Raw genomic sequence first — 27,914 nt, forward strand, 5'->3', positions numbered from 1 at the left:
CCGAATCTTTTTTTTTCTTTTCTTTTTTTATAAACGACTTTATTTGAGAGAGAGCATGAGCACAAGCAGGGGGAGGGGCAGAGGGACAAGCAGACTTCCTGCTTAGTGCGGAGCCCGATGCGATGCGGGGCTCGATCCCAAGACCCCAAGATCAAGACCTGAGCCGAAGGCAGATGCTTAGCCGACTGAGCCACCCAGGTGCTCCCAGGGCCTGAATGTTTTATAACGGGCAGAAAGCCCGCCCGCCCCTAGCTCTAGAGGGAGAAACGATCTATCTTCCGAGGCTGTTTGATATACAGATACTCTCGAAAAGCCAGTACCTTTGCTCACAGGACACATAGAAACCTGAGAGGCCATGGAGAATGGTCTCTAATAGGTAACGTCCCCATTTTATAGATGCGGAGATTGAGGCCCAGAAAGGTGCATGCAGTAACTCACTCAAGGTCCCATACGTGTTGAGTTAGTTAGTTATTGCCATGTAATGAATTGCCCCTAAACTCAGTAGCCTAATACAGCAAATATTAGTTAACTGGTACCAGGTTCTGGTATGGCGTGTCTGCTGAGATTGCAGTCGAGGTGCTGGCTAGGGTCCCTGTCATTTGAAGGTCTGACTGGGCCGGGATGATCTGCATCTGAGGGGCCTCACACGGGTATGGCCAGGAGCCTTCCATTCCCTGCCACCTGGATCTCTCTGTAGGACCGCTTGGATGGCCTCACGACGCGGCAGCTGGTTTCCCCTGGAGTGGGCCATCTAGGAGAGCGGGAGAGCAAGGGACAGCCACATGCCTCTTGCGACGGAGTCCTGAGACTTCTGGTCGCTTCTGCCCCGTTCTCTTCATTAGAAGAAAGTCACTGGGTGCAGTCTACCATCGAGGGGTGGGGAATCAGACTCAGCCTCCCTTTATATTCTTTCAAATATTCTTTCTCGTGTTTGAAAGCATTTGTGGACTGTTTCTGAAACCACCACGCCTCGTAAGTGGTGGGATTGGGATTCGAACCCCGGGCAGGTTGGCTCTGTCTGGTCTCCCAGGGCCCGGATAGCAGAGCAGGAGAGCAAAGCAAAGTCGCTCCAGTCCCAAGCCGGAGCGTTAAATCGTGGTGGGCTCTAACCTTACCTGTTTTCTGAGGCGCCCCTGCATTCTCCACCCAGCCCCTGGTTTGGGGCTGACAACCCCTTGCCGTTGGCCTCGGGGCTCTGCGGCTTGTGGCTCAGCCGTGAACATGTGGGGGTTTCCATGGGCCCGGGCGCTCACAGCAGCGGTCACTGGGTGGCGCTAGGCTTCCACCTTTAATAAAACCAGTCTTCACAGGAGGTCCTTCGCCAGGATATCGTGCCCTCGTCCCCAAGTTTATCGGGTTGGTGCCAGTCTGCAGTCCTAGGATTGTAGGCTGGACCCTAAAACCATAGGAAACGGTGGTCAATAAAGACAACCCCCTTTATGTTCTATAAATGACCTCATGGAGGCCCTATTCTCAGTAGGAAACCACAACCGCCAAACAACACAGCAAAACCCCAAACTGCATGCATGTGTACGTACACACACACACACGGACACACACACGCAGACACACGCAGACACACACACGGACATACACGGACACACGGACACACACACAAACACACGGACACAGACACACGGACACACACGGACATACACATAAGGGCACACATGGACATACACACAAGGACACGGACACACGCGGACATACGGACACACACACAGACATACATGGATACACGGACACACAGACATACACACATACAGATGCACACACGTACACACACGGGGACATGGACACACGGAAACACATGGACATACACACGGACACACGGACACACAAGGATACACATGGACACACGGACATATACACACGGACACACACACATGGATACACACGGACACACACACGGACATACACACACACACTCTCACCTTGTCCACTCAAGGCACTTTTCTCTAAAATGGCATCTTTCAGGTGAATGCAGAGTCTCTGGGGTAAAAGACCATTTCGAGGTTTCTCTTCCCTTCCCCTTTCTACTGTTAAGCATCCACCTCACCACCCCCCAAGGAAATCTGGTCGTGTGGAGCCTCCATCACCTCCTAGAAGCAGGGGTCCGACTCTGTGTAGCCCTCTCTTGCTGGCTTTGGGCCACGGGCCTCTGTCCTTGCTGTGTCTGTGGCTGAAATGTCCCCGTCTAGGGTGAGTCAGGAGGGGTTCCCTCCCCTTAGCACTGTGACCTCCTTCCCAGGTGTTCCATAGGTGCTGCTGGTCCCTGGGCTATGGCAACTTCTCTCCTCTCCCGCCTTGCTGGGGGGGGGCTGTCTCAGGATTCCTAGTGGGAAGCGGGGCACAGGTGGTTTTTAGCACCCCTGTCCCTGCAAACATGGTGTTTTTACCTTCTCAGCTGGGTCTCTTCTTAGGAACCTGAAGAGTACCTTCCCTTGGGCTCTTTCTCTAAACTCCTTTCACCAGGCAAAAGGCAGCCCCCTTCTTGGAGGAGAGACATTTCCCTTATGTTAAATCGGCCTGCCTTCCTTGCAACATATGGATTATAGACCCTTCAGACGGGGCTCTTGATAGATGTGGGTGGGGTTCCCTGGGCTGGAGCGTTCACCATAACTGTGGGGGGAAGCTTTGGGAATGTGGGCATTTTTATTCCTCCTCCTCTCTGAACAAAGCCTGACTTTCAAGCCAGTTGCCTGGCTAAGGACCCGAAGTAATTAACTTAAAATTCGCTGCTGCATAGAGAGCCCGTTGGCCTGGATGGGGTCTCTCATCCTCCTGAAGTAGTGGGTGCCCCAATTCAAAGTGTGCGAAGCCTCGTGTCATTGGAGAACTCCAGATTAATGGGACTAAAAATAAATTTAATGTTAATAACCCCATCATATCTGTGGCTGGGTAGCCTGGGCCCCGGACTGTCCTCATGGCTCTCCTCTGCAATCTCTAATTATTCTCCTGGAAATTGGGCTTTCTCTGGCACTGACCCCACGGCACCCCGGTGAATAAGCCTCCAGTGGGTCATGTGACATTGGTGGGAGAGCGGCTGTCTGGCTTAAAGACAGCAGCAGTGTGTCCTGTGACTCCGCTCTCCTGAACCCTCTGACCCCTCAGCCATTATTCAGTCTCTTGCTCAAGAGGGAGATGGTGTTGAGACACCGGGGACTCTGGCTTCTAAGCCAGGCCTTCTAGGATAGGGTTTGGCTCCTGTCTCTCGCCAGCCACAGTTTCTCTCCTGGCCTGGCTGCTGACCCCAAGGCTCTTCCTCCAGATCCAGTCCTCCAGACGGGTCTCGGGCCCCTATTGTCCTCAGCAGCCCCTGCTGGAACCGGCTTTCTCTGGCCAGAGGTTCAATATAAAAGTCAGAGTCAGAGTCCTGGCCTTTCCCTTTCCCCTTTTAGCTGGTTCTTCAAAGTCTGCAGTGAGATATTTGTCTTTAGGGCTCAGATCGTGGCCTCGGGGTGGTGGGGGGTATCTTGGCTTAGCCTTAATTATGCAAACTTACTGATAGATATCTAATTTTCATAGAGTCTCCTAGTGATTCTGCAGAGCAGTGAAGGCACTTAAGATTAAATCAATGTCAAACCCACAATGAGCTGTCCCTTCACACCCACGAGAACGGCCACGATCAAAAAGACTGATACTAACACGTGTCGATGAGGATGTGGAGAAATTGGAACACTCCGCCTGGGTGTTTGAAGGGAAAAAAGGAGTGAAACCTTCTAGCCTGTACAGGGTTTCTTTTTTCGGGTGATGGTTGCACAACTCTGTGAATATACTGAAAACCATTACTTTACCCCCCTTAGGTGAATGGTTTGGTATATGATATGTGATGTATATATGCGAGAGACCGTTCCCTTCTGTTAAATCTTCTTGCCTTGCAATAATGTGGAGATCTGCATCATCTAAGAATTTACAGAAAAGAAGGATCAACTTACTTGGTAACAAGTGGCTTAAATTTGAGTTGTTAACACTCTTCTCCATTTAGATTTCGTTCAGGTTCCCAGACCGTTGCTTTTCCAAATCGAGTGGCCGTCAACTGGAGCTTTAGGCAAACGATGAGCACACAGGGGCTGTTCACCTCTTTGGTCTCTGCTCTTAGAACTGGTGCCCGGAGCTGCCGTGGAGTGTGGCAGGGTGCTGGCCCACCTCACCCACCACCCCATCTGCATCCTGAAAGGAGGCTATGAACGCTTCTCAGCCCTGTACCACTTCCTCCGGACACAGAAGATCATCTGGATGCCACAGGTGAGGCAGGGTACTGAGCCCAGGCAGGCTTGGATGGAAGCATGGTCTCCCCCTGGTTGACCGAGGGATGGGGAGCAGGATAGGGGAAAGAGGAGTTGGGCGACATGGGAATGATGGAAGGGATGGAGACTGTGCTTGGGAAATGGACCTGGAGCAGCCAGGAGGTCCAGGCCACGAGGGTGAATTTCTCATCGCTGGATTCAGGCCAGAGTCAGCACGGTGGTGAAGAGGTGGGGCCTGTCCAGAGGGCAGGGGTTCCAGGGGGTGCTCTGGATGTCAGGCTGTCATCAAAGACAGGCAGGGGTGCCACAATTTAAGGCTGCCTGTCCATTCTCAGCTGTCTGGACCCATAAGCCCAGAGGACACAAAAAGGACAAGCTAGCATCCTGCCTATGAGGAGTTCTTGGCTAGCGGGAGAGACAAGGGGCACCCCAGGTGAGGTGAGGCCCCTCCTGGAGCCAGACCAGAAGGAGGAGGAGGAACTTACTAGGAAGAGAGGTGGGTGGAGGGTGGCTGAGGCAGGCACGGGGTGGCCATGGGGTGGCCATGACCGACAGGCAGGGGCTGGTCCCTGGAGGGCATCATACAGCAGGGGGCTTATTGAAGAGTCTGAATGCAGTGGGATGTAGACATGTGGGGGCTTCATTCTTTCTAGTAATTACCTTTGGCTCTTTGCCCTTAGCAGCATCTTGGGCACATTCCAGAAATTCTGACGACTTTTAAGCTAATCATAAAATGAGAGGGGAAATGTGTATATCAACTGGATCTTTCAGAGATACAGAATGAAATATTTATGGGGTAAAACAATATGATGTCTGGCTTTTCAGAATAATCTGGGGTATGTTGGGAAGTGGGTGAGGATAGAGCTAAAATAAACCGGCCATTAGTTGATGATATTTGCAAATGGGTGATTGACCCAGGGGTTTATTATACTATTCTTTCTACTTTTGCATATTTTTAAAATAATTTCTTAAAAGAGAAGAAAAGTGATCAGGCCAGTACAAGCGAGGCTAGTTTAACCTTCCAATCTCAGATCTGGATTAAGTCTCATCTCTTCCCATCCCCCAGAGCTGGGCAGTCTTCAGTTTGTTGGGGTGGGAGTGGCCAGGGGTGTGGGTTAGCTGCAGGGACCTCTCCTCTCTTCCTTGCTCCTGGGCCTGTGACTTCGGTGCTGGGGGTCCAGGGTGGGGCCTGTCTTGTGGGACTAGCTGCCCGTCAGCGGTGGGGCCAGGACTTCTCACTCTGTTCCAGCCCGGTTCTGTATGTTGCTGGTGGCCTTAGCTGCTGGTTTCCTTGGGGCCCGGTTTACGGGCCCCATCTGCTACTAAGAATCTTTCAAAGAAAACCATCCAAGACTTCCTGCCAGGAGCACCCCCAATTCCTTGTTTTACTTTGGCAGTCCATGACCCCCTGACCACATCTGCCCTCCTTCACACTATGATTTTCAGCTCCACTGGTGTCCCCCCAGTCTCCCTGTCCTGCCAGGTACTGCTCACTCCTAGAGGAGCACCCCTTACTGGCTTTTCCTTGTGCAAAATAAGTATTTCTGCAAACCTCACCCTGCTGATAACTCACCTCCGTCCCTTTGGAAAACAAGCTTTAGTAAGGTTCAGTAGCCTGTAAGTAAGTTCATCAGTAAGTTTGTGCACGTATTTAAATGTACATTTTGGTCAGTGTCGACATGTGTATACCCCTGAGACTTGCCCTCGCCCCATCTCAGGTAGACTGGGAAGAGGGGTGCGTGGTGGATGGTGGTGGCAGCTAGCAGGGTTCTGCCCTAGGTGTCTGTGGCCCTCCTTAGAGTGTAGGCACCTAGTATTTGTCGCTCCCTGCTTTGGGACCTTTGTTAGTAGTTCAGGGGCACGAGTGAAAGCCCCACTCCTCTCTGCTATGTGCTCTGAGACACTGGAAAGCAGGGGTGTCCCTGCTGCTCCCCAAGGAACTCCTTCTAGGAGGGCGGGTGGCGGTGCTGAATGTGGCCTTTGGACAGAGCGACTTCTCATTTCCTCTGCTTTACACGTGGCCTCCCTTAAATGAGATTTCGCTTGGAGCAAAAGGTTCGGGGACCAAAACGTGAAGCCCACACCAGAGAGAGATGGTGGTGAGCCCCGGGGTGCCTGGTGCTGTCAGATGGCACTTGAGAAAGTTCACCAGCGATCGTGGTGTGGAAGGCAGACCCGTGGGGGCTGCCAGGGGGTTCTGGGGGAGGCGGAAGGCCACTATGGTGAGGAGAGGACAGATTGAGGAAACACTTGGGTAGTGGCACTGATTAGACACGGTGGGGGGGGTAGTGCGGTGAGGGCGGGACATGCGGGGAGGTAGGAGCCTGGGATTAGTACCCTGATTCCCTGTGTGGGTGACAGGTGGGGGACACGGGAGGCAGAGGCAGTGTGGGGGAGAGCAGTGGGCTCAGTTTGGACATCCTTATGGATGTGGGTGTCAAAATCATGGCATCTAGAATTAACACGCGCTTGCTCTTACCAGCCCGGTGTGTTTTTCCCTGCCACACAGCCATAGGAAAGGAAGCTGGTTTGAAAGCAGCAGGAAGAGTTGATAGATCTGTGTTGGGTGTTCAGTGAGATTTTCCAGGTGAAACTAGGAGGGTGTCCTTTGGCTCCAGCAAGCTGAGCATCCTGGGTGTGGTCAGCCTGAGCTCTGGGGAAGCTTTGGGTCCTATGGAGCGGCCCTGTCTGCAGGTAGAAGGGTCCTGCGTCCCTTTCGCACACTTGAGCATCGGCTTGGCTTGCTGTCTGCTCTCTGAGAAAGGCTTTTTGAGGCCGACAGCTTGGGAAGGATGTGGGCTTGCAGTGGGCTCACTGGGAGGGGCGATGTGCTAAGGCCAGAAGGCTCTGAAGCCTCTGGACAGCCAAAGTAGCCTGCGGTGCTTATTTCTGAGTCTGACTTGGAGCCAGAGGAATTTTAGAACTAGGTTTGACCTTTGAAATCACATAGGTCAGCATTTCCCGTGGAATACTCACACAAGAAAGGGACCTCCAAACAGATCATATTGGAAACAACAGTTTATACAACGTGAGTGTGGTTTTTGTTTGTTTTCTTGAGGTTATGCTTAGCTTTTGTACTAAATATCACGAGTGATTTTCAACCCATGCCAATAATAAACATGTAGCCAATGTGTTATGATAAACATCTGGGCCACAAAGTTGGCCCGAGGAACCAGTAGGAAGGTTTTTAGCAGTTCCTCGGAGGTACACTTTGAGAATAGTTTTAGCCTGCCATGCTTTACTGGCTGTTTCCTAACTAGTTTGTAAATTATTATTTGATGACAATTTTTTCTAACCACCTGGTTGACACTCATAATCTTTCCTTGGAACAATCAGATTTTGTAAATTTTCCCCTTCAGTTTTATTGAGATATAATTGACATATAACATATATAAGTTTAAGGTATACAATGTGTTTATTTGATACATTTGTATATTGTGAAATGATCCCCAAATAGGGTTAATGAACCTAACCATCACCTTACCTAATTACCATTTTTTTGTGTGTGGTGGTAAGAACATTTAAGATCTACTCTCCCAGCAACTTTCAAGTATATAACACAGTATTAACTGAAGTCCCCATGAACTTGTGCCTCTTTATGTCTGGAAGTTTGTATCCTTTTGACCAACATCTCCCATTTCCCCCACTCCCCAGCCCCTGGCAACCACTGTTTTACTCTCTGTTTCTATGAATTTGGCCTTTTCAGACTCCACATGTAAGTGAGATCATGCAGTAGTTGTCTTTCTCTGTCTGACTTACGGGCATGCCTTGAAAATATTGTGGATTTGGTTCCAGACCACTACAATAAAGCAAATATTGTAATAAAGCAAGGCAAATGAATTTTTTGCTGTGTATAAAAGTTATGTTTAGACTATACTGTAGTATGTTAAGTGGGCAATAGCATTACGTCTAAAAAAAATAGACATACCCCCCCCTTTTTTTTTAAGATTTTATTTATTTGACAGAGCGAGAGAGAACGAGCACGAGTCAGGTGAAGGGCAGAGGGAGAAGCAGACTCCCTGCCAAGCGGGGAGCCTGACGCAGGGCTTAATCCTAGGACTCCAGGATCATAACCTGAGACGCTTAACTGACTGAGCCACCCAGGTGCCCCAATAGTGGACATACCTTAATTAAAAATACTTTATTACTAAAAAATATTAACCATCATCTGAACTTTCAGTGGGTCATAATCACTGATCACAGATAATCACTGATCACAGATCCCCATAATACATATAATAATAATGAGAAGGTTGGAAATTTTGTGAGAATGACCGAAATGTGATAGAGACACGAAGGGAGCAAATGCTGTTGAAAAACGGCACTGATTGACTTGCCCGATGCAGCGTCGCCGCAAATGTTCAATCTGTAAAAATTGCAGTATCTCTGAAACAAAATAAAATGAAGCACGATAAGGTGAGGTATTCCTGTATTTCACTTAGAGTAATGCCCTCAAGCTCACAAATGGCAGGATGTCCTTCTTTCTCAGGACTGAATACAATCTCCCATTCTGTATACATGCCACATTTTCTTTATCTGTTCATCTGTCAATGGACACTTAGGTTGTTTCTGTGTCTTGGCTACTGTGAATAATGCTGTAAGGAACACGGCAGATACTCCCTCAACATTGTGATTTCATTTCCTTTGGATATATACCAAGAAGTGGGATGGCTGGATCGTATGGTAGTTTTACTTGTAAGTTTTTGAAAAAACTCCATACTGTTTTCCATAGTGGCTGTAGTTATCAGATTTCTTTACTGCCGTTTACTTCTCCTGCCTTTACTTAGTAATGTACGTTGTGAATTTCTGAGACAGGGATATCCTAGGTACTGCTTCCCATATGTACTTGATTCTCTAAATCCTTTTTTTCACAGTGCATTGCGAGGGACCACTGTTTTCTAGGACACACTTTGGGGGAATGTAGGAATCATCTTGTTCTTTGTGTCTTTGTTTTTCAAAGAAACCCCAATTTTTCATATCATAACTTTGGACCTGGAATTCCAGTGAGCTCCCATTTAAGTGGTGTCCTGTCCTCCCTACCTGTCTACATCAGAACTCATCAGAATTTAGTTCCTAATGACAAATAGGCTCTATGTGAGTAGTTTTAGTGGTTTTTTCTTTTAAGAAGGTGTTAAAATTCTGGTGGCCTCCAAAAATATTATATAATTGTGTTATTAATAAGATAATTATAATATATAGTTATATAATAGAAGGGCTGTCCCATCAATGACAATATATAATATAATACAATTATAATATGTAATAATATAAGGCTTCCCACCCTCCCCCTCCCCCTACTGGACACGCTCTGGATTTATGCAGTTCTGCATCAAGGGGTTTCAGATGCCAGTCTTTGTGCACCCCTCAAAGTGCACACAGGTGCCATGGGGGCTAAGTGGGATGTCCACATTCAGATGCAGCATGCTGTCCCATGGCTCAGTGGCTCCATCCTGTTACTATCAGCCTTCTAACTCCTCATGCAAGTCAGTCTCATTCATTATTCTGGATTATCTTTCTAATGCTGAGCCACATTTCAAGAACCAGAAAACAAAAACAAAAACAAACAAAAAATCCAACAACAAAAACCAAAAACAGCTTCTTCCCTGGGGAAAGAATATCTTGTTCTATGACATATAGCATATGTATTCTATATAGCAGCCTTTCTCCTTCCTTTCCCTCAGGAACTGGATGCCTTTCAGCCCTACCCTGCTGAAATCATGCCAGGCAAGATCTACCTGGGCAATTTCAGGCAAGCCTGCGACCCGAAAATTCAGAAGGATTTGAAAATCAAAGCACATGTCAATGTCTCCATGGAGACAGGGCCATTGTGAGTAGAAATACTATTGATTTTTTTTTTAATTAAGCATTTATATAAGATTCCTAGTGCCGTGCATTTATAGAGCTGAAAGGGCCTTAGAAATCAACACACACTGGAATAGGCTCTGTACTTACCTTCAGCTGTTCCTGGTTTGTAGTCTATTTCCTGGCTTGGCGGTGGCATCCTCTGCCTCTGAGACCCAGTTCTTGCCCTTCAGATCTCACCAAAAGGAATGCTTTCCTAGTATTTAACATTATGGTACAGAGTATTCCATTTTACCCTACTTCTCAGGCCCTCTGAGAAGTGACCCCTGTCTTAGCCCATTGGGGCTGCTATAGCAGAATACTACAGACTAGTGGTTCATAAACAAAATACATTTATTTCTCATGGGTGTGCAGGCTGGGAAAATCCAAGATCAAGTCACCAGCAGACTCAGTGTCCAGTGAGAGCCTGCTTTCTGGCTCATAGACAGCCCTATTTTTACTGCATCCTCTTATGGCAGAAGATCACCCTCTGGCCCCTCTTTTACAAGGGCATTAATCCCATCTCTTAGGGCTCCACCCTCATGACCCAGTTTACAATCCCACTTTAAACGACCCCCAAATCCCAGACAAAACCTTAAGACAGGGGTTTCCAGACAGTGGCCAATAGGCAGCATAGGACATTGATTCCTCGGAGGAGGGGAAAAAAAAAAAAAAAAAGATGAGCCCCTCAGTTGACCCAGCTTATTAGTAGGAGACTGTTTGCAGGTCATAGTACAGGAAGCAGGCCAAGACAGATCCTGTCATTCCTTCTGAGTTGAGCATATAGAGTTGAGAAGTCAGAGAGGTCAAGTTGGCTAGAATTTGCAGGAGAGAGCTGCATGGAGAATAGAGAGCTGAATATAAAGAAAAAGCTCTTAACATCTGCAGAGTTCCCCCTGAGTCTTCACCTGAGTACTGATAAGCACATACATGTGAGGAAACAAGTCAAGGCTGGGAGAAAAACCAGTAGAAATGAACACACAGTACAATCCCCAGAGATCATGTAGGGCCAAGAGTAGTTTGCATTTCCAATCAGAGTAGACAAAACTCACAACATACTGGGCCTCAAAGAGGGCACTGAGAAAAGTGTTGCTTCAGTTGTGAGGAAAAACTAGCCCTAGGCTAGGGATGAGAATGTCTGGGGTGAAACATACATTGGATGGATTTAAAGGCAGATTAAACACTGCAGAAGAAAAGATTGGTGAATTTGAAGACATACTAGTAGAAAGTGTCCAACATGGAACCCAGGGAAGAAAAAGATTAAAAAAAAAAAAAAAGAAAGAAAGAAAGACCAGAACAGAAACATGTATAAATTGGAATCTCCAAAGAAGAGGAAAGTGGAAAGACCGAAAACATATTTAAAGAAGTAACAGCCAAAAATTTTTTCTAAATTTGATAAAAACCATAAAGTTTATCACCAGAAATAATTATGTAGATAAACATAAAACACTTTCGCTGTCACTTTTATGTCTCTTCAAAACATAATTTAACACATGGGCTGCCTGGATGGCTCTGTCAGTTAAAGCATCTGACTCCTGATTTTGACTCAGGTCATGATCTCAGGTTCATGAGATTGAGCCCTGTGTTGGGCTTGTGCTGCTGGGCCTGGAGCCTGCTTAAGATTCTCTCTCTCCCTCTCCCTCTGCCCCCCACCCTCTAAAACAACAAAAACAAAAAAGACAAAAAACGAAAAAAAAAAATTGATCACAGAAAAAATAGTAACAATATGTTTTGAGATTATAACATATGTAGAAGTAACATGTATGCCCATAGTTTACTAAGGCAGGAAGAGGCAGAATAGAAGTATACACTTGGAAGATTCTTACTGTATTTACATGAAGTGTTATAATGTAATAAAAAGTTAAAGATGTGTTCTGGAAACTCTAAAGCAATTACCAAAAGCTAGAACAAAACAAAAAATAAAACAGTTATAATTAATAAGACAAAAAAAGAAAAAACAGAATCATAAAAAAATCCAAAAGAAGGCAGGAAAAGAGGAACAAAGAGATGAGGCCAATAGAAAACAAATAGCAAGGTGGTCATGTCAATAATCATACTAAGTGCAAATGGTCTAAATACCCCCAATTTAAAGGCAGAGGTGTAGTAGGATATCTACAAGAAACATACTTTATTTTTTTTAAAATTTATTTATTGAAGTAATCTCTGCACCCAACGTGGGGCTTGAACCCATGACCTTCAGATCATGAGTTGTACACTTCTCTGACTGAGCCAGCCAGGTGCCCCAGAAACGTACTTTTTAAATACAAAATGAAGATAGGTTAGAATGGATGGAAAAAGATACTTCAGGCTATGACTAATTAAAAAAAAACACACACCAACTTTTGGAATGACTCCATTATTAGATGAATTGAACTTCATAGCAAAGAATACTACTGGATATAAAGAGGGCCATTTCATTATGGGAAGATGATCAATTGATCTAGACTCTAGATTCTAGAGAAATCCACAGTTATAATCAGATTTCAACATCTCTCTCTCAACAGACAGAAAATAGGCTATAATTTCAAAGAGTAGAAGAGCAAAATTGCCTAACTGACAGTTATAGAACACTGCCCAATAACAGTAGCGTTCTTCTGGTCTTTGAATGTGTTCATTCTTTTTTTTTTTTTTAAGGACAGGGCACTCCTTTTTTTTGTTTTTGTTTTTTAAAGATTTTATTTATTTATTAGAGACAGCAAGGGAGGGAACACAAGCAGAGGGAGTGGAAGAGGGAGAAGCAGGCTTCCTGCCAAGCAGGGAGCCTGACGTGGGGCTCGATCCCAGGGCCCTGGGATCATGACCTGAGCCAAAGGCAGACGCTTAATGACTGAGCCACCCAGGCGCGCCCCTGAATGTGTTCATTCTTTTATACAATATACATTCTTTTTAAGAGAACATGGAACATTTTTGACAAGATAGACTATTCTGGGCACTAAAACAAGTATCAAAAATAATTTATAAAGAATCATGTTCGCTGACTACAGTGGAATTAAGTTAGAAGCCAGTAAACCAAACAAGATATCTGGGAAGAATTCCAGATGCTTGGAAACTAAGTAACACACTTCTAAGTAGCCTGTGGGTTGCAAAGAAACCAAAAAGGAAGTTAGAAAGCATTTTGAACTGAATGAAAATAAAAACCCCACATATCAAAATTTGTGGATGCAGCTAAAGCAGTGCATAGAGGGAAACTTATAGCCTAAATGCCTATATTAGAGTCTCAAATCAAATCAAGGACCTAAACTTTCACCTTAAAAAAATTAGAAATCATAAGAAGGAGGAAGGAAGGAAATTATAGTAAGAGCAGAAATAAGTGAAATAGAAAACAAAACAACTTGAGAAATGCAATGAAAACAAAAGTTGGCTCTCTGAAAAGAGCAATACTGGGTGCCTGGGTGGCTCGGTTGTTAAGCATCTGCCTTTGGCTCAGGTCATGATCCCAGGGTCCTGGGATCGAGGCCCACATCGGGCTCTCTGCTTGGCGGGAAGACTGCTTCTCCCTCTCCCACTCTCCCTGCTTGTGTTCCCTCTCTCGCTGTCTCTCTCTCTCTGTCAAATAAATAAAATCTTAAAAAAAAAAAAAAAGCAGTACTATTGCTAACCTATGCCAAACTGATCAAAAAAGAAGAGAGAGAAGACAAAAATTACCCATGTTAGGTGTAAAAGAAGGAATATTTTCATTATAGATCCTACAGATATTAAAAGACATTCTCTGGGCTCTTAACCCACAGAAGTGAAAACTTCACATAAAACCTGTACATGAATGTCTGCAGTGGCTATTCAGCTGGTGAATAGTTAGACAAACTGTGGTATATACATACCATGGAATACTATTCAGCAATAAAAAGAATGAACAATTGACATATGCAACAACTTGGGTAAATCTCTAGGGATTTAACACAGCCAATAATAAATAATAATAATAAGAAGGCAGCAGTCCCAAAAGTTTAGATATTATGTGGTTCCACTTATATAGCATTTTTGATATCACAAAATTTCATAAATGACAGATTAGTGGTTACCAGAAGTAAGGGAAGTTAGAGGGTAGGGGGTATGGTTACAAAAGGGCAACATGAGGCATTTTTGGTGTTAGAACTATTCAGTATTTTGACTGGTGGTGGACATGAATCCACCCAGGTGATAAATTTGTATAGAACTTCTTACACACACATACACCCACGCATGCACAGAATATGAGCAAAACTGGGGAAATCTGAACACAATTGATAGATTGTATCAGCATCAATATGCTGATTGTGCTATTATAGTTTTGCAGAATGTTACCATTGGGGAAACTAAGCAAAGTGTACAGTGGATCTCTCTGTATTTCTTACAACCGCATGTGAATCTACAGTGAGCTCAGTAAAATTTTTAATTAAAAATTTAAAAATAATTAGGAAATATTAGGAGTTATTTTATGCCAATGCATTTGAAATTTAAATTAAATGAACCAGTTCCTTGAAAGACTCAAGCTATCAATGCTCACTTAACAAGAAATGGATCATCTGAATAGCCCCATATCTATTAAATTGAATTCATAGTTACAAAACCTTTTAACAAAGAGGACTCTAGGCCTGTATGGCTTCACTGGTGAGTTCTGCTGAACATTTAAGGAAGAAATAATACCTGATCTACATAGTCTTCCAGAAAATGAAAGAGGAGGGGACACTTTCCTATTCATTTATGAGACCATCATTACTCTGATACCCAAAACTGACAAAGACTTTATATAAAGGAAAGCCACAAACCTCATGAACATAGGTATAAAAATTCTTGATAAAATTTTAGCAAATTTGACCCAAAAATATATAAAAGGGATCTGATCCAAAAATATATAAAAGGATCCAAAATTTTTGCAAATTTGATCCAAAAATATATAAAGAGAAATGCATGACCAAATGTATTTCTTCCAGGAAGGTCAGTTTGGTTCAACATTAGAAAATCAATGTAATTTACCATATTAACAGACTAGGAAGGAAAAAAACTTAAATTATCTTAAGAAGAGAGACAGAAAATGGCACCCTGCAACTGCTGAATCTGTATTTTTTAAAACGTTTACATGGAGGGGGACGCCTGGGTGACTCAGTAGGTTGAGCATCTGACTCTTTTTTTTTTTTTTTAAAGATTGTATTTATTTATTCATGAGAGACAGAGGGAGAGGGAGAGAGAGGCAGAGGGAGAAGCAGACTTCCCGCGGAGCAGGGAGCCTGATGTGGGACTCGATCCCAGGACTCTGGGATCATGACCTGAGCCGAAGGCAGACGCTTAACCATCTGAGCCACCCAGGTGCCCGAGCATCCGACTCTTGATTTCGGTTCAGGTCATGATCTCAGGGGAGGGGGTGGTGGTGGTGGTCATGGGATCAAACCCTGGATCGGGCTCTCTCAGTGGGGAGTCTGCTTCTTTCCCTCTCTCTCTGACCCTCCCCCCACTCCTGTGTTCTCTCTCAGATAAATAGAATCTTTAAAAAAAGTTTACATGGAGGGAGCATTTATAAAACTTGACAACAAAGCAAGACTCGGCCAATTTCAGGAGATTTAAAATCACATACAGTTGTTTTTCAGTGTAGAAAGTATTAGCAATTAGAAAGCAATAATTTAAAAATATAACCAGAAAATTACTACAAGCTTAGAAATTTTTATTTATTTAAGGAGGCTCCATGTTCAGGATGGAGCCCAATGTGGGGCTTGAACTCACAACCCTGAGATCAAGACCTGAGCTGAGATCAGGAGTTGGACACACTCAACTGACTGAGCCACCCAAGTGCCCCTAGAAATAAATTTTAAATAGCATGGGTTAAAGAAGAACTCATGATGGAAATTATGAAATATTTTCAACTACATACTAATAAAGATATAATGTATCAAAACTTGTGGAATGCAGTTAAGCTGTGGGTAAAGGGAAATTTATAGCCTTAAATGCATCTATTAAAAAGAAGAAAGGCTAAAAATCAACTAGTTAAGCATTCATCTCAAGCAACGACCAAAGGAACAGCAAACTAAACCCGAATAAGGGAGAAGGAAGGAATAGTAGTAGCAGATTATTGAACCAGAAACAATGAAATGGAGGGGATTGAGAAAGTCAAAGTAGTTTTTAAAAAACTAATAAATCAGATAAATCGTTGGCAAAAAAGGGTACAAATAGCCATTTATAAAAAGAGACTCTACTTATTCTACAAATATTAAAAAGATCTTAGGATATATGAAAACTTATAAGTATGAAAATTTAGATGAATGAATTTTTAAAAAATAGAACCTATCAAAACGGACATAATACAAAATAGAAAATTTGATTAGTATCGATAACTAATAAATTTGTGATAGAGAAAATTATGGCTTCAGTGAAGAATTTTACCTAATGTTTAAGGAGGAAATAAAGCCAATATTAAATTTCTTTTTTAGAGAATAAAGGAGAGGAATAATTTTCAGCTTGTTTTATGAGACTAGCATAATGCTGATTTTACAGTCTGACAACATAATGCAGGTAAACTGTAGACTAATTTTCTTCATAAACAGAGATGTAAAAACCCTAAACAAAATATTAGCACATTGACTACAGAACTGCAGGAAAAGACTAATACGTGATGACTAAATTAGGTTTATTTCAAGGATACAGGGTGGTTTTAGCATCTGAAAAATCAATCCATGTACTTAACCATATCAATAACATAGCGGAAAAGTCAGGATTATTTCAATAGATTCAGTGAAAGCATTTAATATTCGCTATACATTCATGATTTTTTAAAAAAGATTTTATATATTTGACAGAGAGAGAGAGACAGCGAGAGAGAGAACACAAGCAGGGGGAGTGGGAGAGGGAGAAGCAGGCTTCCTGCTGAGCAGGGAGCCCGATGGAGGGCTCGATCCCAGGACTCTGGGATCATGACCTGAGCCGAAGGCAGACACTTAACGACTGAGCCACCCAGGTGCCCCATACATTCATGATTTAAAGAAAAACTCCAAGCAACTGGGAATCGAGGGGAATTTTGATCTAATGAAAAAAAAATCTATGAAAATCTCTACAGCAAACATCACATTTAATGATAAAATATTGGAAATTGTTCCTCTGAGTCTGGGAACAAGGCAGAGATGCAGCTATCACTATTTAACACTGTACTAGAGGCCCTAGTTAGGGAATATGACAAGAAAAAGAAGATAGGAATTGAAGGGGAAAAAACTTTAATTATTCGGGCAATATAATTATATAAGCAGGAAAGCTGAAACAAGCTACAGAGAGATTATTAGACTTAAGTTTGCTGGGTTCAAGAAATATACAGACATCAATTGTTTTTCTGCACACAAACGAGAAACAAACTGAAGATTTAAAAACATACAATAGCGTAAAAATATTAAATACCTAGGATTATACCTAATTAAGGATGTGTAAGCTCTCACCAGAAAATTACACAGCATGACTGGGAATTATTAAGACTACCTGAATAAACAGAAGGTGTTATTTTATTTTTTTTTTAATTAAAAATATTTTTAAGTAACCTCTGTACCCAGTGTGGGGCTTGAACTCACAACCCCGAGATCAAGAGTCACATGCTCTACTGACTGAGCCAGCCAGGCACTCCACAGAAGATGTTATTTTAAATTACCTGAATAAACAGAGGATGTACTGTGGTTATGGATTAGAAGCATCCATTTTGTAAAGATCTTGGTTCTTGTCCAGTTGATCTATAGATTCAATGTAATGCCCATAAAATTCCAATAGGTTTTAGAGTAATTCTAAAGTTTATATGGAAATGCAAAGGCCAAAAATAGCTGAATATCAAAGAACAACAAATAGGAAACTTGCTTGACCAGATACCAAGTCTTAAAAAACAACAAGAAAGGCATTGTGATATTGGTACAAGATAGAAGAATACACCAATGGAGCAGACCCATGCCTATGTAGACGCTTGAATTTTGACAAAGATTTTCTCCTGTGTTTTCTGCTAAAAGTTTTATGGTTTCAACTTAAAGAATTTGTGATGCATTTTGAAATAATCCTTGCATATGGTGCCAGATGTATAACAAAGTTCATTGTTTTGCATATGGAAGCCATTATTGGGGGGAAAAAAAAAGATGCTTTCCCTTTGATTGTTTAGATACCTTTGTTGGAAATCAGTTGACCATATGTGTGTGGTATTATAACTGGATTCCTAATTCTTTTTTATTGGTCTGTGTTTTTCTTTATATCCATTCTGCATTCTTGACTACTATAGCTTTATAATAAATTGTGAAGTCAGGTAGAGCCAGTCCTCTCCTTTTGTTCTTTTTCAAAGTTGTCTCCTTTGCATTTGCAATAAATTTTGGAATCAGCTTGTAGGTCTCTACAAAAAGCCTGCCGGAATTTTGACTGGGATAGAATTGAATCCATAGGCCAATTTGGGGAGAACTGATATCTTACCAATGTTGAGTCTCCTGATCATGAACAGGGTCTATCCCTCCATTTACTTTGCTCTTTCATTTCTCTAAAAAATGTTTTATAGTTTCCCGTGTACAGGTCTTGCACACTTTGTGTCAGATTTCTTCCCAAGTATTTGGTATTTTTGAGGTGGTTATAAATGGTATTTTCAAAATTTCACTTTCTGATTGTTTGTTGCTAGTGTATAGAAATGCAGTTAATTTTTATATAGTAACCTTGTCTCCTTCCACCTTCTCCAGCTAGATGCCTCCTACATTGTGAAGCTTTTCCCAGCTCCCTCAACTTCTCCCTGCCCTTCCTCTTCAGTATCACATGCAGGTCTATCCCCAAGTCTAGCCAGTTGGATTGGGGCTATTTGTTTCTGTGTCTGCCTCCCCCATCAGACTGGGAGCTCCTTGAAGCTGGGAGAGGCCGGCCCTCTTTGGTTCAGCTTCTGGCCACTAGAGTCCAGCCCAAGGTCTCACACACAGTAGGCATTGAGGAAAGAATGAATAGCTGGATGGATGGATAGATGGGGGAGGGAGGGAGAGAGAGAGAGAGAGAGATGGGGAAGAAAGGATGGATGGACAGATGGATGGATGTGCATTGTGCTTGGGTCTGCTGAAACTAAACCAGCCTCTTTATTTCTGAATCTACTGCAGCTTTCTGCATGCTACAGTGGTCTACATGCTGCCTAATGTCATCAGTAGACCACAGTCTTCGTAATTAACATTGCCCAAGTACTTAATACGTGCCATATGTTCTGCAAGCTCCTTGCAGGCATCCTCTACCTCCTCTCTGTCCTCTCTCTGCCTTGTTCCGGATGTTCTAGCCACTCTTACCTCTCTGTTGTTTCTCAGGTCCATTAAACATACTGCCTCTCAGCACCTTTGCACTTGTGTTCTCCCCTACCCAGAACCCTCTTTCCTCAAATGGCTGCCTGGCTTGTTCCATTACCTCCTTTAAGCCTCTGCTCAAAGCCTTCCCTGACCACTGTGTCTCAAACAGCCCCTACCCCCACCCCCCTGCTCCACTCTCCATATCTCTTACCTGGCTTTCTCCATTTAACATAGCAGGCTCATTCTCCAAGCTCATTACATATTCCTGCCCATCCTCATCTGACTTTTCGCACCATACTCTAGCAAAGGACCATGAGTGGTTAATGATAATGATGTCACATTTATTGAGCATTTACTATGTGCCAAGCAGATTGCCAAATGCTTTCCATAGATGAACTGACTTAATCTGCACAACCCCCCCATGAAGCAGGTGCTTGTTTTCTGAGACAGGCTCAGTTATTTGCCACCTCTCCCTGAAGCCCGCTCAGCATCCCTGCAATGTGGTCCCGCTGCTGTGCACGAGGCTCATTCCAGGGGGGCTGTGTGCCAGTCTGCCTGATTTCCTGGGCTTTCCTTCTGTTTAGTTTTGTAGATGACAGTAACAAACTTCTGCACATCAAGATTGAAGATTCCCCGGAAGCCAACATTTTCCCCTTTTTACGGCACCTCTGTCACTTCCTTGGTAAGGAGCGGTTGGCCTGTGCCCAGGGGCCAGAGGGGCTGTGGTACCTTGTCCACACGGCTGTTCCTGATCAGGACAGCCAGCACTGAGGAGAGGAAGGGCAGGGCCCAGCCCAAGCCCCAGGACAAGCTCAGCCCTCAGGAGCCCTCGGCCATGTGGACAGCCACACATTTACCTCGGGGGACATGGGGCCAAATAAGAGCACCAGATTGTCGATTGAGTGCCCCATGTTGTGGCCCTGGCTGAACCACTAGGACCTCTGGGGGCTGGCCAAGCCCCAGTCCTGGCCTCGCTGAGCCTCTTGGGCAATGGGCGTGTTGACCCACCGTGAGTGCAGGCGTTCAGGGAGGCCTGCTCTGGGCTGGGCTCTGGGGACCCACAGGCGAATCGTGCTCCATCTCTTCCCTCCTGTCTGGTCTGCGGGGTGGGGTGGAAGGAAAACTCTGGAACCCTCCCAGCCCTGACTTCCATGATCCCTGGTGTGTGCACAGCACCCCTTCGGCTCTCCCACCACACATGGCAGTGACTGCTCATTGAAGGTGGAATTTTCAGTCATTCTGGGGCCAGGATTCCCCAAGGAGAGCAAGATGGGCTGGAGAGAGTGAGGTCGAGTCGGGTCCGCACCAATGCAGCCCCAGCTCGAGGGGCCGCACGGGAGGCTGGAAGATGATGTGTTGGCCCAAACATCCCTTATTTGCCCAAGAGGTTGCAACTATCACTTGACTAGTATCTGAGATTGCGACTTGCCACGTGTCTGGCCACGGGATGGCAGAGCCCTGTGGCACAGAGGGCCCCTCTCCAGCCCTACCTTGCTGGGTGGCTCTGGGCCAGTCCTTAACTGCTCTGTACCTCTGTTTCCTTGTCCATACGATGAGGCACTTGGCCTTCATCATCTCGGGGTCCTCCTCCAGTGCTGACAGTCTGTGATTTCGCTTTTGATATGTTTATCTCCAGTTCTTTTTTTTTTTTTTTTTTAAGATTTTATTTATTTTTGAGAGCAAGAGCGAGAGAGTGCACAAGTTGGGGGCGTGGGGAAGGACAAGGGAGAAGCAGGCTCTGAGCCCAATGTGGGTCTCGATCCCAGGACCCCGGGACCATGACCCAAGCCGAAGGCAGACACCCAACCAACTGAGCCACCCAGGTGCCCTGATACGTTTATCTCCAGTTCTTGGGGGGACTGGCCTAGGAAGCCAGCTTAGATTTCCTCCCACCTCTGTCGGCATCCAAGTGCCTGGGGGTGGGGGGAGTCGGGTGGGGGGAGCATCCTCTTGTCCCACCCAGGGAGGCCAACTGGTAGCAGAGCTTCCTGGGCTGGAAGCCTGGGGAGCCAAAAAAAGGCCTTTGCAGGGTAATGCCGAACACCCAGTGTGATTCTCTTGGACTGCCAGTGAGGTCTGAGGGTCCCCGTTTGCCAGGTGACAAAACGGTGTCCTAGAGAGGTCACGGGATTAGCCCAGGACATGTGGGCTGGGTCCGAACTCACTCCTGGACCGTGGGCCCACTGAAGCCAGCAACACACATCCATGAGCCCCACTGCCTCCCTGCCCCCCTCCCCACACACCTTTCCTTCCTCTTGCAGAAGTTCACCTCCGGCTTGGCTCGGTCATCCTGGTCTTTTCCACCCTGGGCATCAGTCGCAGCTGTGCGGCCACCTTGGCCTTCCTCATGCATTGGAAGGAGCAGACCTTGAAGGTATGCATTGCCCGGTCAAGGCTCAGACTGCAGCTGCCTCCAGCAGGCAGGGTCAGAGCTGGACCTGGGAGGAAGGGGGCCCTAATTGGGGGGTGGGAGGAGAAGGATCTGGAAAGGGAACTCCCAAGTCCAGTGCTTTACCCAGCATACCACACCCAAGGGCGAGGTCCCAAAGATCTGGGTCAGAGGCTATGGGACAGGCCCAGGGACTCAGGCTGGGCAAGGCCACGGCTAGCAGCACCATCCACGTGTCCCCCACTGCAATCAGTCTGTCTACCAGCGTTCATTGAGGCTTCTCCAGGGAGGTGCATTTTGGTTATTGCTTGGAGCCAGAGAACTACGACCCTGGCAGGGCTCCAAGGGCACCTACTCCAACAGTCTTGACCCGGACTGGAGAAGGGGGCGGAGACCGGTCACCACAAACTCCGTGGAACCAGCGCTTGTGACGCCGAGGGCAGTGCCTTCCTACGGCATGAGGAGATGGCGGCCTGCCCCGAGGGGAGGCACAGCTTTTGCATGACTTCAGAGGGCTTCGGTGGGACCCGAAAAGCTCCCACGTACGCCCAGGGCTGTGCTTGAAGGAAGGGGAGGGTCAGAAAATGACCATGGTCAGAGCCCATTGCCAGCGGTTTGGGATGTTGGCCCCACGTGCTCTTTGGGGGTGAAATTGCCAGCTAGAAAGAGTCTCGGGCAGCCAGCAGTTCCACCTGTAGGAGTGGAAGCCAGGGCTCAGATGTTTGTGGGGCCGTGTTCAGAGCAGCATTACTCACCGTAGCCAACAGGTGGGAGTAACCCATCTGTCCGTCAACAGACGAAAGGATAGTAAACAAATGGTCTGTCCACACAATGGACTATTCCTCAGCCTCGCCAAGGAAGGACATTTTGACACCTGCTGCCACATGGATGAACCGGAGGACATTATGCTGCGGGAATGGGGAGTTGTTTCATGTATGTGAAAGTTCTGGAGATGGACGGTGGTGACGGTCGCACAACATGGTGAATGTACTTCTTGCCATTGAACCGGACCCCCAAACATGGTGAAAATGGGAAGTTCTCTGTTACGTCTGCTTTACTACGATTGAAAAAGAAAAGCGTCTGGAGGCAGAATCACGGGGCCTGGAGCGAGAGGCCCAGACCCCTGTTTTCTCACCCCGTGCAAGGTGAATTGTCAGGGATCCTTGCCTGCTTGAGTATTTTGGGGTGTGCTGGGGGGGGAAGGGGAAGTTTCTCATAAATCTGGGGAGGGAGGCCTGTGCCGTTGCTCCTATAGAGATGTCTCTCCAGCCATCTCCCCAGGAACGGGCTCAGGCCTGCAAGGAACCTCTGCTTCGCTGCCTTGTTGAGCTGGAACATCAAGGAAGAGAAGACGGGGAGCTGGGGGAAGGCAGGCAGAGCTCTCTGCTTGCAGGGGGCGTTCCAGGACTCGAGCTCCCCTGGAGCTTGAATTGGGCCATTTGGAGACCTGGCCTGTGGTGGTTCTGGCTTCCTGATCGCTCACAGTGAGGTTTGGGCACAAAAAGGTTGACAGCCTTGTGACTCTGATGTTTTGTGATGCTTCCCAGCCCTGACCAGCAAGTCACAGTCGTCTCTTTGTTCATATTACAGGCAGATGACAGGCTGCTTCCCGAGCTGGCTAGGGGGAGAACAGAGAGAGGACTCCCACCTGGCTCCCCTGAGTTCTCCAGCAGTGAGGGCCAGGCCCCCTCGGCGACGGGGCACATGTAGGCCCACACCCTGACCTTTACTGGCCCCTGCATGACTCCAGCAGGGAGGGTGAGGCCTGTCTGGGTGTAGCTGTCCCTGTCAGTGGTCAGTGGGTGGACAGGTGCTTGGACCCCTGAGGGCCAGATTGTCCTTGCTCTCGGCAGAAGCCCTGGGGCTCCCATCCTGGGGCAGCAATCTCTGTCTCATGTACAAGGAAGTCCCGTTGCTGGGCATTGTGTCCTGAGATGCCATCTAGATAAGTCTCGGCAAAAGCAGCTGTGGGCAGGAAGGACTGCCACTGGGACCTTGCTGGGTCCTTTCCAGACTGAGTCAGTCCTGTGTGGTTGTTAGGTTTTCTTGCTACCAAGCAATGCCCTGGATTGCTGATAGAGGTTGACCTGGGCTCAGCTCTGCTGCTGCCTGAGGTCCAGAGAGACATTCCCTTCTCCCATTGTGTGGTCCTGGGGTCCTCCTCTGCGCATTGGGGCAGCTGTGCTCCTGGTTGTTGTTAGCGGTGATGGTCGGAGCCCATGGGACTGGCAAAAAAAGGGGTGTGGGCCACTCTTGGGCAATAGACTGCTTCCTGGGGCTTATGGTCCCAACTCAGTTCCTTGGGGGTACCAAGACCAGGAGTGGGAAGTTGAGGAGTGAACTGGGAAGAATCTGGCACCTGGGGCCACCCTGCCTGCCCTTGGCTTTCAAAGCTTTGGTGCAAGGTTGTATGGGCTCCCAGAGCCAGCGAGCCCTTAAGAAACCTATTTCAGTTCCTTTAAACTACTGGGAGTAACTTTGCCCCTGCTTGTGTTCCCTCTCTCGCTGTGTCTCTCTCTGTCAAGTAAATAAATGACATCTTTAAAAAAAAAAAAAAATCTTCAGAGGAAAAAAAAGAACAAAACCTCAAACCAACTCCTGAGGTATTGTAATAGCTACCATTGGCAGAATGCTTCCCACACGCCTTTGTGAATACTTTATGTGTGATGAAAACACAGTGAGCCTGCAGCATATTAACCCCGTTTTGCAGGAGGTTTATAGAGGCTGAGTAATTTGTCCAAGGCCCCATAGCTGTAAGTGGCAGAGTTGGAATCCAAAGCCACATGACCCAGTTTTGGAATCCGGGCTTTCCACAGGGCCCTAAGGCAGCAGGGAGAGCACAGGCCTTGAGTCTGAAGAATGGGGCTGTGGGCTAGCTGCTTCCCCTTACCAAGAGTTACCTGGCCATGACCCTTCCCCCTTCTAACCCGCTGATGTTTGCTGTGAGTCCCAGGAGATGCTTTGTGGGCTGGAAAGGGGTTGTGAGCAGTGAGCATGGGGGGCTATGGTTATGGTTTGCCCTCAAGGGCCCAATCTGACCTGACCAGGACTTAGTAAACCTTACAACTACATAGCTCTGCCCAGGGTACCACGGATTTTTTTTTTTTTTTCATAATGGCAAAATGCACATAACACAAAATTTACCATCTCTGTCATTTTTAATTACACACAATTCAGCAGTGTTAAATACAATCACATTGTTGTGCAACCAATCTCCAGAATTCTTTTCATCTTGCAAAACTGAAACTCTGTATCCATTAAATAGCGTCTCCCCATTCCCCTCTTTTCCCAGCCCCTGGCAACTACCATGCTACTTTCTGTATCTATAAATTTGACTATTCTAGGTACCTCACATAAATGAAATCATACAGTATTTGTCCTTTTGTGACTGGCTTATTTCACTTAGCATAATACCCTTAAGGTTCATTCATGTTATAGCACGTGTTCAAATTTCCTTGCTTTTTTTTTTTAAGATTTTTTTTTTTTTTAATTTGACAGAGACACAGCGAGAGAGGGAACACAGCAGAGGGAGTGGGAGAGGGAGAAGCAGGCTTCCTGCTGAGCAGGGAGCCCGATGGAGGGCTCAATCCCAGGATACTGGGATCATGACCTGAGCCGAAGGCAGATGCTTAATGACTGAGCCACCCAGGTGCCCCAAATTTCCTTGCTTTTTAAGGCTGAATCGTATTCTGTTGTATGTAGTATTCACCAGTGAGTCCATCTCGGCCTGGTGCTTTCTCTTTTGGAAGATAATTTTTTTTTATTTATTGATTCAATTTCTTTATTTTATTTATGTGACACAGAGCGAGAGCAGGAACACAAGCAGGGGGAGTGGGAGAGGGAGAAGCAGGCTTCCCACCGAGCAGGGAGCCTGACGCGGGGCTTGATCCCAGGACCCCAAGATCATGACCTGAGGCGAAAGCAGATGCTTAACAACTGAGCCACCCAGGTGCCCCTGATTCAATTTCTTTAATAGATATAGGCCTATTCAGATTGTGTGATTTTGTGTGAGTTTTGGCAGATTGTGTCTTGCAAGGAATTGGTCTATTTCACCTAGATTCTATGTGGACATGGAGTTGTTCATAGTATTCCTTTATTATCCTTTTAATGTCCATGGGCTCTGTACTGATGTCTCATTTTTCATTTCTGATATTAATAATTTGTATCTTCTCTCCTTTTCTTAGTAGCCTGGCTAGAGGCTTATCAATTTTGCAGATTTTTTTTTCAAAGAACCAGCTTTTGGTTTCACTGATTTTTTTCCTGTTGATTTTCTGTTTTCAATGTCATTGATATCTGCTTTAATTTTTTAAGGATTTTATTTATTTTTGAGAGAGAGAGAGAGTGGGGGGGGAGGAGCAGAGGGAGAGAGAGAATCTCAAGCAGACTCCCCACTGAGCACAGAGCCCAATACGAGGCTCAATCCCATGACCCTGAGATCATGACCTGAGTCGAAACCAAGAGTCGGAAGTTCAACTGACTGAGCCACCCAGGGACCCCTGCTTTAATTTTTATTATTTCTTTTTTTCAACTTATCTTGGGCTTAATTTACTCTTCTGTTTTTCATTTCCCAAGAGGGAAGCTTAGATGATTGATTTTAGATGAACATTCATCTTGGTGAATGTTCCATTTGAGTGTGAGAAGAATGTGTGTTCCGTTGTTTGATGGAATATTTCTATAGATGTCAGTTATATTGAGTTAATTAATGGTGCTGTTGGGTTCAACTATGGTCATCCTGATTTTCTGCCTGTTCTATCTGTCCATTACTGATAGAGAGGTGACGAAGTTTCTGTGACACCAGATTCATCTATTTCTCCTTGCAGTTCTATCAGTTTTTGCCTCACATATATTGATGCTCTGTTAGGTACATACCAGTGTGTGTGTGTGTGTGTGTGTATCTGTTTATATACACATTTTATTTATCCCTTCATCTGTTGATGGGCACTTGGGTTCCACTTTTTGTCTATTTTGTGAATAATGCTGCTGTGAACATGGGTGTATGAATATCTCTTTGAGATCTTGCTTTCAATTATTTTTTTTCTGCTTTTTATTAAGATATAATTGACATGTAACATTATATTATAGGTATACAATAATTATTCAATGATCACTATAAAATGATTAACATCCATCACCACATATAGTTAAAAAATTTTCTTCTTGTGATGAGAACTTTTAAGGTCTACTCTCTTAGCAACTTCAAAATAAACAATACAGGGACGCCTGGGTGGCTCAGTTGGTTAAGCATCTGCCTTCGGCTCAGGTCATGATCCTGGGATCGAGCCCTGCATCGGGCTCGCTGCTCAGTGGGGACCCTGTTTCTCCTTCTGCCCCTCCCCCTGCTTGTGCTTGTGCTCTCTCTCTGTGTCAAATAAATAAAAATAAAAACCTTTAAAAAATAAAATAAACAATACAATATTAACTATAGTCACAATACTGTATATATCCATAGGACTTATTTATTTTGTAACTGGAAGTTTGTACCTTTTGACCACTTTGACCCATTTTGCCCAGCCCTGGCCCCTACCTCTGGCAACCATCACTCTAGTCTCTGTGTCTGAGTTAAGTTTGTTTGTTTGTTTTTTAGGCTCCATAAGTAAGGCTCTCTTATAAGTGTGATCATATGATATGTCTTTCTCTGACTTATTTCACTTAGCATAATGCCTTCAGGGTCCATCCATGTTGTCACAAATGGCAGGATTTCCTCCTTTTCAATGGTTGAATAATATTCCATTGTGTGTTCCATTCCATTCCACATCTTTTTTTTTTTTTTTTCATTCCACATCTTCTTTACCCGTTCACCCATCAAAGGCCATGTAGGTTGTTTCCATGTTTTGGCTATTGTAAATAATGCTGCAGTGAACATGGGGTACAGATATCTTTTTGGGTTAGTATTTTTTTTTCTTTGGATAAATACCCGGAAGTGGAATTGTTGGATCATATGGTAGTTCTGTTCTTTCTTTTCTGATGAACCTCCATACAGTTTCCTAGTGGCTGTACCAATTTACATTTCTATCAGCAGTGCATAGGGTTCCCTCTTCTCATCCTTGTCAGAACTTATTATTTCTTATCTTTTTGGTAACAGCCATTCTAACAGGTGTGAGGTGATAGCTCATTAGTGATTTTGATTTGCATTTCCCTGATGATAAGTAATGTTGAGCACCTTCTCAAGTACCTGTTGACCATCTGTATGTCTTCTTTGGGAAAATG

The 27,914-nt window shown here is 45.3% G+C and overlaps 1 protein-coding gene across 10 annotated transcripts in view; it reads left to right on the forward strand.

Moving 5' to 3' along the window:
* The window catches only part of STYXL1 (serine/threonine/tyrosine interacting like 1), a 58,739-nt gene that overhangs the window by 26,507 nt on the left and 4,318 nt on the right, over positions 1–27,914 (forward strand). For 4 of the 10 annotated variants that reach the window (XR_004676270.1, XM_034988614.1, XM_034988612.1 and 1 more), the window contains exons 6-9: positions 4,103–4,248; positions 9,932–10,077; positions 19,903–20,000; positions 21,580–21,692. Coding sequence is in view for 9 of the 10 variants with exons in the window: in XM_034988614.1 (XP_034844505.1) it covers positions 4,103–4,248; positions 9,932–10,077; positions 19,903–20,000; positions 21,580–21,692 (503 nt within the window). In the remaining variant the exon portion in view is untranslated. The other 6 variants (XM_034988609.1, XM_034988608.1, XM_034988610.1 and 3 more) reach the window with 5 other exon arrangements.

The sequence above is a fragment of the Mirounga leonina genome, unplaced genomic scaffold (genome assembly GCF_011800145.1).
Source record: "Mirounga leonina isolate KUSES-001 unplaced genomic scaffold, KU_Mleo_1.0 Mir_454, whole genome shotgun sequence".
Classification (NCBI taxonomy): Eukaryota; Metazoa; Chordata; class Mammalia; order Carnivora; family Phocidae; genus Mirounga; species Mirounga leonina.